The sequence below is a fragment of the Gavialis gangeticus genome, unplaced genomic scaffold, assembly GCF_001723915.1.
Source record: "Gavialis gangeticus isolate Ggan-Ray unplaced genomic scaffold, GavGan_comp1, whole genome shotgun sequence".
Taxonomy (NCBI): Eukaryota; Metazoa; Chordata; order Crocodylia; family Gavialidae; genus Gavialis; species Gavialis gangeticus.
Genome location: NW_017728994.1, coordinates 40,310,051 through 40,321,616, shown reverse-complemented (window position 1 = coordinate 40,321,616; position 11,566 = coordinate 40,310,051). Strand labels below are relative to the sequence as shown.

The 11,566-nt window shown below is 41.1% G+C and overlaps 1 protein-coding gene across 1 annotated transcript in view; it reads left to right on the top strand.

The window, feature by feature from the left end:
* The window catches only part of LOC109287152 (cytochrome P450 26A1), an 11,849-nt gene extending 9,702 nt beyond the window's left edge, over positions 1 to 2,147 (top strand). Inside the window, exons 3-6 of the mRNA XM_019502115.1 lie at positions 7 to 24; positions 475 to 609; positions 948 to 1,103; positions 1,318 to 2,147. Coding sequence (XP_019357660.1) covers positions 7 to 24; positions 475 to 609; positions 948 to 1,103; positions 1,318 to 1,659 — 651 coding nt within the window. The 3' untranslated portion in view covers positions 1,660 to 2,147. The remainder of the gene's footprint in view (positions 1 to 6; positions 25 to 474; positions 610 to 947; positions 1,104 to 1,317) is intronic.
* The last annotated feature ends 9,419 nt before the right edge of the window (positions 2,148 to 11,566 follow it).

Genomic DNA, 11,566 nt, shown 5'->3' with positions numbered 1-11,566 from the left:
GACGGCCAGCCGCTCAACATGCAGGTGAGGCGCCCCGCCGTCTGGGAGGCTTCCTGGGAGCCCTGCCTGCCGGAGCCTCCCGGCCCGGCACTGTCCTCCTGCCCCAGCCTGTCTGCAGGCTGCAGTCCTGTCTCCAGCACCTGCTCGAGCAGGGCTGTAACCCCTGCCAGCCACCCCCTCTCTGCCCCTCTGTCAGCCCCTGTTCTCCCCTCACCACCACCCTCCACACAGGCTGCAGAGTCTTTGGATAGTTTGAAAGCCTGGAGGTATGAGAGGCAGGTGTCCCCCAGCTCCCCCCCAAAAAGCCCAAAAAACCAAAACCAAAAACAGCATCTCCTGGGGAGTGGCACTTGCTGCAGGGCAGGGCAGGGCAGGGCAGGGCAGGGCATTGGACCTGACCTAGCAAAACCCTGCAGTGCAGCAGGGCCCCGGGCACCCAACCTAAAAAGAAGTCTTGCCTGCCCCTTGCTTCAGGAGCTGAAAGAATCTGCCACAGAACTCTTGTTCGGGGGCCACGAGACGACTGCCAGCGCCGCCACATCTCTGATCACCTTCTTGGGGCTTCACCCAGAGGTCTTGCAAAAAGTGAGAAAGGAGCTGCAAGGGAATGTGAGTGTCTTCTCCCTCCAGTACCTGGGTCTAGACTGCAGATGAAGCTAAGTTATTGTACTGTGTCCTCCTGAGAAGGAGGGGGATGAACTCCAGCAGGCCAGATAGTAAAGCGCTTGCTCTTTAAAGTTAAGGTGTCCTTTAAAACAACTCATTAGCAAGAGGGAGCTGAATTTTCTGAACTGAAATAATAGATATGATGAAAGTCTCTTTTTGGAGCCCTTTCATGTGATAAAGAAGAAGCTGCTGCCCAGTTTGTCCCCCACTGCTGACTGGCACTGCAGGCCCAGCTGCCACAAACCGCCATGCATATCACATTGGCATCTTCCTTTCCTTAGGGGTTATTGTGCAGCCCAAACCAAGATAGCAAACTGCTGGATATGGAAGTCTTGGAACAGCTGAAATACACAGGCTGTGTCATCAAAGAGACCCTCCGACTGAGCCCACCTGTTCCTGGAGGATTTAGAGTTGCACTCAAGACATTTGAGTTAAATGTAAGCTGTGCTGCATAGGCTTCCTGCTTGCAAAATCCCTTTCTCATAATAATATGAAATAATTTCATAACAATTTTCACAGAATTCCTAAGGGGGATGGGATCTTGATTTCTTTGTAAAGCCTTTCCACTCTTTTCCTGCCTCTGAGCTGAAGGGCAAAACTGTAGTCGCTGCATAATGAGGTATTTCTTACAACTCTCTTTCTTCTTAATAGGGTTACCAGATTCCCAAAGGCTGGAACGTTATTTACAGTATCTGTGATACACATGATGTGGCAGAACTCTTCACCAACAAGGACAAATTTAACCCTGATCGCTTTATGTCCCCTTCTCCAGAGGACTCCTCTAGGTTCAGTTTCATTCCTTTTGGTGGGGGCGTGAGAAGCTGTGTGGGCAAAGAGTTTGCAAAAATCCTTCTCAAAATATTTACAGTGGAGTTGGCTCGTAACTGTGACTGGCAACTCTTAAATGGCCCCCCAACAATGAAAACTGGGCCTATAGTGTACCCTGTGGACAATCTGCCTGCCAAATTTGTAGGCTTCAGTGGCCAAATCTAAGCAGTTCAGGGATTGCTTCTAGCTGAAGTTCTGTACATAGCAGTATTTTCTTGTAAAAAAGTCTATTATGTATTTAACTTGTAAATGTATAATAGTTATTTATGTCTCTTTTAAAATATTTTTTAAAAGCTATGATGTATCCTATTTTAATGGTGTCTCTGTGTGTGTGTTTTGCCCCTTGTCCCCCAAGCACTATAATTATGGGTCTCAGGTTCCATAATTAGATAACTTATTTCTATAGAAATGTTTTCCCCTATCATACTGAAATCTTGTCATCTTAGCATTTAATGATATTTCAGAACAGGGCATACATTGAGGTGCACTCAGATTCATAATACAGGCATATTAAATCATGGTAACTAATTGCTCATCCAGAATTCATGCAGGCTTGTATGAATTAGGATGTTTTCAGTATTACTTTTGATATTTAGGATTTATGGTCAATGTATATGAATTTTTCAGACTACAATAAAGTCTATTTTTTAAGACTCTTTGTTCAGAGTATTTGTAGCACTCTGCATATGTTACTAACTTTTAAGTTAAGTGGTGATCAAAAGGACTTGAATGTCGAGTTGGGTTTTAGCTTCTATCCTTACTATACATGCGACTCTCTCAACAGATACAAGTCAAAATAGTTCATTTGCTGAAGGCAAGGAGTTTTGTGAGTGATTTTTTTTTTTATTGGACCAGCTACATGGTTGGAATAAACATAAACAAGCTTTTGAATGCTGTGCAGTCTTAAGGTCATCTGGGATAGACTTAGACAAGGTGACCTAAAGAAGAATGTATTGCGTTCAGAAGCCCGTCTAAGTCTGTTCCAACTATGCAGTTGATCCCATAAGAATTTCTGTGATATCTCTTATCTTATTGATTTCCTGGGCTATCATGGCTACAAATTCATTTGCTGAAGATGCTGAGGTTTAGCCTAAGTTTCTCTAACAAATAAATATGACTGAGACTTTCCTAATTTCCTCATTTTCCTAATTTCTTTATCCAGTAATCTTTAGAAGAGTTGGGCTAGGCAAAAGATGGCAGAATTTCAATTAAAAAAACCCCCAAACTAACCAAAACTATATATAACATACTAAAACCCCTAGGGAATTAGAGGAGGTAACACAGGTCCTTTCCTACCTGGTTCAACATATGGTAACATACTGAAGTCTAACCCTGAAATACACTAATCCAGAAGATAAAGGTGAGGAGAACCCACATAGCAAAAACGGACTTTTTGCCTAATCCAACATGATCATTGCTCTCTAGCCAGGGACAAAAATGTATTCAAGGTAAAACATCTTCAGATTTCAATTCTTCTCCCCCTGTGTTAAACTAATAAATAATTTTATTTGCAGTCTAAAATCTGGTCTAGAACATTTTCTGTCATTTGAAAATGTCAAATAGCAACTGTTACAGCAAACAAGCTACTATGTGGGGGCGGGGGGAGAGGAGGGATGTGGTTTTGTGTTTGGTTTTATTTTTAAATATGATGTGGATCACGATTGTTTTTTAAAGGAAATAGCCTTAAAATATCTTATCTAAGAACTTTCCTGAACTTTTTTTAATTGATGTAGGAGGTAGGGCAATTTAGTATTTAACACTGACTCAAATTCTGTGAGATTTGCACTGTTACTGTCAGGAATAAGCAGGACAGATAAAAATGCAAGCTACACATGTCAATTACACAACTGAAAATTTATTTTTGATCACAGATTAAAGTGACCAAAATTATCATTCTGTAAGAAATAATTTGTAGCCAAACTGTCTTATTACAAAGTTTTATTAATCACTTTTATTTTCTAATATTCTTCGTATAAAAATTGTTCTTTGTCAAGACTTCTCAGATACTGCATTCCAAATTTTAAATTGTTATTGCTTCATCCAGTGTTTGGGCATGCTTTGCTTTTATGCCATTGCATCTTTTACAATATGTTGGCAATATAGCCCCTTTAAGGCCACAAGTGTTATTGGTACAAAGAAGAACCAGTTTATGATTGCAAGCACTTTGCACATTCTGTGCAGTTTTATGAAATGCAAAGGCAGCTGTACTCTAAAATAACAGCATTGTGAGAGTCATGATAACTATTGCCAATAGAAATAGATTACTATATTCTGGAAATTAGTTTGTTTTTTAACTCAAGATTCATGCTATTCTTGTTCGTGGGGTGTAGGCCAATATAAAGTATTGTTCTGTAATAGGTGTACTTGATACCATTTTTTTTAGCCAAGTGTCAGCCATTCAGGATGTTCTTATAAACAGTGGCAACTTTAAGCACTGAAGTTATATTTGGAGTATAAAAGGCTGTATGAAGTTATAATCTTGAGGTTGCATTGGCAGTATAGCAGCAATTTTTCTGTTTGATTTTGTTTCACTGAAGGTCCAGTTTTTATATTTGGATATAAGAATGTGTAGCTGTCTTGCAGACTTACAGCAGATGCTCAGCTGGTGAGATTTGTTACTATATCTCAGCAGCCATACAACAATTATCATTGTAACTAAACAGTGTGGTCAAGAGGTAAATCTTCCAAAAGCAGCCAAGAGCATGTCAACACTGCGTTTGTTGCCATTATTTAATAAATGGAACATTGAAAAGAGTATATAAGATAGTAAGATTTTCCCCCTATCTTCAAGATCGGAAGTAATCAAGAAAGATCAACCAAGAGCCTTTCTGTACCATGGCTGCAATGTAGCGTAGACTTTCAACTAGCTACCTCAGAGACAGGTAGCAGTCCAATCATGACAATCAGTGCAGACTGACTGACTATGTGGCCAGGTTCTTGGGCATGTTTTGCAGTCTGCATAGTTTCATTCACTACCATTTACACTAGTGCCCAAGCTATTTAGTCTAAGCTAGTTGGAATATGACTACTCCACAGTCCTAGGCTCCCAGCTGTGTCCACTGTAGATGTACTTGGCCAATTTTCAAAAGTGCCTAGTCCTTCTAGGTGCTGAAGCTGAGATCCATTACAGGAGCTTGATTCAAAGGGTGGATGCTCAGCCCTTTCTAGCGATCAGTCCTTTTTAGATCTCTCATGTTAGGAATCTCAGTTAGCTTGTCACTTTGAAAACCTTGGTCTATGTATAATTTAAACATATAGATGATCAAACAGGCACTATACTTTGACCTAGAAATTAAAAGCTGTGCTTACTTTATAATCAGCACGATGTTGATTTTCCAACTGTAACATGGACAAGTGGAAACACCTCTTTAACATACGTAAAATAAAACAGCAGTTTGGCAGCATTTTAAATGTTTGAAATGTCTTAAGTCTCTGTGTTATGCTAAACAAAGTGTTTCTTATTAACAACATTCAAATATGTTAATTTGTGAATAAATATGGCATTGAAAAGTGTCACAGTAGCTGACATTAAAGAACATAATTTGATTAACTGCATTCTAATAAAATTCAGCCACATTTTTTGCTAAGATCATTACAGGTAATGTTGACTTTCAAAATTAGTATGTGACCAAACAAAAACTATTCAGACTTGCTGATTCCTACAAACTGTATTGTAATGAGAACTATTGTTTAATTGAAAAGACTTTCTGTGTACTGATTTCCATTTGCCCTAGTAAAATTACACAAATGTCATATAATTTTTTTTCTTAGCTGCACTGTAACAATGATTTTTATTTGCTACTTTATGTAAGAAAAAACAAAGAAGCTAGAACACTTAAAACATCTCTGTGCTTGCTTCTGATTCATTTTCTTATGTCCTTTATATATATATGTGTATATATATGTATATGTATATATGTATATATATGTTCTTAGATTGGCTTGGTTTTCACACTGTCTTCTATATCAAATGTCTTTTAATATCATTCCTTTCAATGACTTAGACTGGCTTTTTGAGAGATACTGAGAAAACTACTTAGTGTTTTATAGAATAAAATAATGACAATCAATGCAGACTGACTGACTGACTATGTGGCCAGGTTGTTGGCCATGATTTTCAGTACACAGAGTTTCATGCACTTCCAGTTACACTAGTACCCAAGCTAACTAGTGTTTCAAAGAAATTAAAGCACCTAAGTGCCAAATGCTCAAATCATGGGAAACAGGCCTATTTCTTAAAAGTATTTACAAGTTTAATACTTTAAAAAATCCAATGATAGATCACTTTTGAAAAGGAGATGTTGGTCACTTTTAAAAATATTCATTAGCAGCATTAGCAAGAGGAAGACTACTAGATTTTATCACAGCAGATTTAGGATAACATTTAAAAAGCTTTGTACTTCAAATAGTCCACTAGGTCCATATTTTAACTTTAAATTTAGACATGATTTTTGAGTTATTGAGACTGCATCTGCTACTGGTTTCAAAGGAATCTGCAGTTCCTAGCACCTCTGAAAATCAAGCTACTTTTGTTTTGATCCCTAAATAAGCATTTAGGAGCCTGACTGCAGGTCACCAGCTTTGAAAACGTTGGTCTTAATAATACACAACTGTTCTTATTTAGCTTTGCTAATAGAGGATAGTATGGTGATATATTTGGGTTTTGTGCATTCACTCTTGTAAGTTAGAGAAAAGATTGAACAACGCATGCCTGCACACATGCCTGAGAAATATCAATAAAAACTTGTATCAAATTTTATTCCAAGCATATTATGCCAATGTTTCAGAAATTAAAAAAAAAATGATTGCAAACATTGGCTTTGGTGTAATGAACTGGTGTATACTGGTTCATAGATCATGTTCCACACCAGAAGTGGTTACTCTTATTCTTGCTTGAAAGTCACTGTGTTAATGCATATTTATTCTCCCCCCTCCCCCCCACCCCCATTACAAGAAAGTGTGTAGGGTTCAATAACATGTGTGAATACCAAGAGGTTTTTTTTTGCCAGGTGGTCTCTTGTAAGTTCTCTGTGTCAAGTTATACATCCAGAATACAGTGCAAAACATATACAGATTAGTAGCAGAGAGTTTCGAAGTTTATTAATTGCAACCATTAGTGTGATAGATTAGGAGTAAGGAAATGCAACTGGCAGCAAGTTTAGAAAAGGCTCATTACTGAACTGGCTTGCCTTAGCTTGTTTAATAATATCGTATGAAAAATGTTATATGAGAAGTTTGATGAAGAATGCAGTCTCATTAAGTAATGTAAATTAATGTAACTTTGTGGGTGGGTTAGAGAGAAAATATTTAACAAATCTGTTTATATCCAAAGAATAGAGTCACATAGACAGTTTTTAATGAGTCTTGGATTAAAATATTTAAAAGGTAGACAGGAGAACGTAGATACTTCTGTCAGATGACAGTAGTACTGTTTTGATAGACTTTTACAAATACCCTCTCAACTGCAGGATAAGTAGCTAACATTTTTCACTGAATAAGGGTTTGGTGTGCTCCTTTATTATCAACATCATTGTTACACTTGTGGCTTTTGTGTAATTTTAGTACCATTAGATGCAGTTTCTATAGTTTGTAATACTAACAAGGATAGAGCAGTCATTTTAGCAAAAGTGTATTTTCATATACTCATGTATGTTTTCAAGCCCATTGCATTCATGACTGCATCATACTTCCTAGGAACTGTTTGATTTATTGATTTCAATTTATATGCCATTTCAAAAACAAAGTCCCCCCCATTTTGTATTTTAGCCACCTTTGACACAATTAAAATTACAATGACATGAAGATAACGTCTAAAGCTGCCTTTTGCCACAGAACTAGGAAATAATCAACCAAAGATGGAATCAACTTTGAACAATATACTGCCCCTCTACACCCACAAATACCAGCTTTTATTGTGTTTTTCCCAGCATATATCCTTGATAAAGATTTGGGCTTTACAACATACCCTGGCAGCCATGGATTTTTTGAGGCTATTTGGAACCAAATTCTAAAGTCAAGGGCTCCATAAAGGACCTCTTGAATACATTTATAGAAAGCCACCAAGAGGCAGCTCTGTTTGCACCCACTAGGGTAGCAAGCAAGTAAACAACCTCCCATGAGCAAAGAAAGCTGATAGATAAGATCAGGATCAACAAGTGGGCCCAGATTCTGGGATCTACCTTAAGAATTCAATAGGCCGGGAGGGGGCGGGGGGGAGGGGGATGGATCTGGAGGAAAGACATGTATGTAGGCTTGTGGATACAAGTTTTAAGACACCCTTTACACTCGGATCCTAAGTCTTGTCCTGGACTTAATTAGAGCAGCCTGCACTAAGAGTCATAAGAAGTATCATATTTTTAGCATCAAGTCATTCTGTTTAGTGGTCTATACTACTAAATAAACCGAAGAGTCATATTCTGTTGCATTTTGATAGAAATGAATTCCAGCCATTTGCTACCTGTTGTATTGAAAATAAAATACCAGCAGGGCAAAAATCTTTCAGTTGCCAGAGATTTATTTTCAGTGGACTCAGACTGTGTCCCAGATTTGCTAAGCCCATGAAGTGAGAGTGGAAAGAGAAGGTGTAGTTTGCATAATAGTCCTTTTCATACAATGCAGTCCCTGGCTTAGCAACAGGCCTGTGGTGTATGATAAAGGCAAAGGGGTGGTTGTTTAGTGTCTTATCTGACCAGCCGTATTTTCCAGTGAGCTGGAGTGTTTAATACATGTTTTTTTCATTTATGTAAAAGTGTGATCTATTAATAAAAAGTAATGCGAATCTCTAAGGAATATAAGCAGAGGAGGGGATGTGTGTCCCATATACCTATGGACAAACACTCCTTGATTTGGAAATAGCTTCTTTGGGCACTTCTCCCTGGAAGGATCATTCTAATATTTCATATAAATAGTGTCACGGGGGCACTCGGGTGCCCCGTGCCTGAGTAGGGATTAGGGCCTTTGCTAATTGCCAGGGCAGCTCAGGTGCGGGTTGCTGGAGTAACCAGGTTGGTCAGGTGACCAGAAGGGGGCAGGGCCAGGCCCTTATAAACAGCCAAGCCAGAGCCTGGCTAGTAGTTCTCTTCTGGCAGCCTGAGGGGTAGGAGTTCTGCAGGAGAGCTAAGCCAAGCAGTGCAGCCTGAGCACCCAGAGGGCTGCATGATGGTCAGGGTGAAGAGAAACCTGACCAGGAGGCTGTGGGCCAGAGAGCCAGGCAGGCCTGGACTTTATGTTGTGGCTGGTAGGCTTGTTGTTTTGTTACAGCTGGGTGGGCTTATGGTTCTGTTGAGTATATTGACCGGAGGACTGGGTGAGGCTGTAGGGGAGTGAGGAGGCCTCACAGGAGATCCCCAGTAGTCTGGGGGTTTCCTGGGTGCCCTGTGTGGGCACCAAGTAGTGCTGGGAAGGTGTGGCAGCTTGGCACCGGTGTGGTGCAGTGTGTGGGGTTGAGACCCCAGCCTGAGAGGGCATTACTTGGCCCAGTGAGGGCATAGGACTCTGAGAAAGGTCAGGGGGCCAGGCATGGCTGTGTGCCACCTGAGCCCTGGTGCTGGTGAAAGCCTGAGACAGGGCTGGCGTGTAGGCTTGGAGAGGGGCAAGGGCGTGAGTAGCGCATGGCATAGGCCCCAGGGAGGGCCAGCTCACAAGAGTGAAGCCTGGGGAGGGCTAGCATAAGATTGGAGTGGCACTGGTTTTGTATAGACGCCCCGGGAAAGGGCAAGCGTGTGGTTAAGAGTCCTGGAGAGGGGCAGGCATGCGAGGGACGCCTGGAGAGGGGTGGATGTGCGGATCGGGGCCAGGTGGTGAAGAGCGCCGGAACAGGAGCCCGGCGAGGGCAATAGCACCAGGGTGTGGGACAGCCCACAGCAGGGCAATAGTGCCAGGGGTGCGGGAAGTGCAGTTAATGCCCGTAGAAGAGCAAGTACACCTGGGAACCCTGAAAAGGACAGGGGCCAGCGTGGGAACCAAAGTAGGGCGGGCGCTGGTGAAGGTCCGAGACAGGGCTGGCGCCATTAATTGCCCGAAGGAGGGTGATCACGCAGCTATGAGCCCGGAGAGGACCGGGTGTGCGAGACGGGGCCCGGAGAAGGCAGGACCAGCTCGGAGAGGGCGAGGGATCATCTGAGGCCTTAGGGACCTAAGAACGTCCGGAATAACTGCGAGGCTTGGGGCGTGCTAAAGGGGAGGTAGGAAGCACGCATAGCCCATAGGGCTGGGGGTGCATCAAGTCACCCATAGATATCAGGAGATCAAAGGCAGCCTCCCATATAAAATTATATAAGATCAAAGACATGGCGGGCGAGAAAAAGAGGGTGCTGGATCTCCTAATTGGCACGGCAAGGGGGTGCTAGTGGGATCACGGCTGCTCATAGGCCCCAGCCCGTGACAAATAGATTTTAAGGGTTGGGAGCAGAGCAAGGAGGAGGATATATCTAGAACTGCTTTCAGCTAAAAAGTCAAGCAATCATCAATACCACTTTAGCATCATGCACTACTACCCCAGTTCTCAGGCAATTGCCAGAATTGGTTGCATAATGTATCGACCACTTTCACTGAATGTTGTACTTTAGTCAACTTTCTCACTACAGTGTCATTATATTAAGCATACATTATACATGGTAATGATGCTGCCTCAAGCACTGTAGGCCAGCTACTGCATGCATTATAAATCTAGTAGTAGAAAAGTTCATCAGTTTCATCATCAAATAGCTTGAATTAGCGGCATGTCATGACCTCTTTGCTTGTTGCATGAAATCTGTGACATTTCTATGGGGTCTTCTGTTGTGGCTGGATTGATGGTATTGATCATTGAAATTTAACTCATTATTACACAGCATTTTGATTCAAAGATGTGGGAATGTACCTTCTACAGAGACGCTTCCAATCTCCTCAAGAAAATTGTCTATTTTAAAATAAGGCTTTTTATTGTTCTATTGTTTTGCATGTTTCTTTTTTAGCAGTAGATGGTATGTATGCTTAACATCAATATATTTAGGGAAAGAATGAGGAAAAAGAGGCAAAGAATGCAGACAGAGACATGAAAATCCTTACAGGGTAAAGTGCAGATGATAAGGTACCGTCCACTTGTTTTGGTGGTCCCTGGGTCAGTGCTCTTTTCACCTTTTATTAACCTGAGAATAGATCAGTCCTTGCAAACTGAAGAGGAACGACCAATGCACAACATGCTGCTCCAGAGATAAGGTCACAATGAGGGGACATGTCCCAAGGACAACCTCAGAAAAGAAATAGAACTCCAAAGGCAGTTACACTAGGTTGCCATTACACTTTACTAGCTCTACTGTGATTTACTGTATCAGCTCAACTGCTGACACCTTTATGTCCCTCCCTCCTATCCCAGCAGGCCACAGAGACACAGTTCATGATAGATGCTGGTGAACTTTTCCTCTGATCACCTTCTGAAGAACTTTCCCATAATCTATTGTTTTCTATCACAGTGGAAAACAAAACAAGTTTTTTCTTTACTTTCAGTTACCAGCTATTTTGCCCTAACTTTAAAGCAATGTACTGAATTTATTACATCAGTGTGAAAGAAGTTTTAAACTCTTGTCTCTTTATCCTACTCTCTGAACTTAACATGGTCCAGAGTAAATCAACGTAATTGCTGCTAGACTTACATTGTTGCAGGAATGTTTTATATTCCATGTTGTCAGTTATTTAGAACACTTAATTGAAGTTGCAAAGATAAAAAGAGTAAAGCTACAATTAAGTGTTACTCTTTTTTTGTGCCTGTGGATACTGTATGACATTAGGTTTAACCTAAAACCTAAAAAAGGATAGAGTACCTAAAATAAATAAAATATAGCTGCAGAGGCAAGTAAAATATTTCTCTTTACTGACAATATGAAAATTCAAGCATCCTTTCCTGACTGAGGAAAGCAGGTAGTGCAGCTGACCTCAAGTCTCTAATATTGCCCCCAAAATACACACCTGATCCCTGATAAATGTAGGGTTGGGAACCAAAGCAACAATATCTGTGGCTTGCACCTGATTTCCCCCCCCCCCCCCCCCACCAGTACTGTGCAGCCTCCCCAGAAAAAAGTCAAAAAAAAGAGAA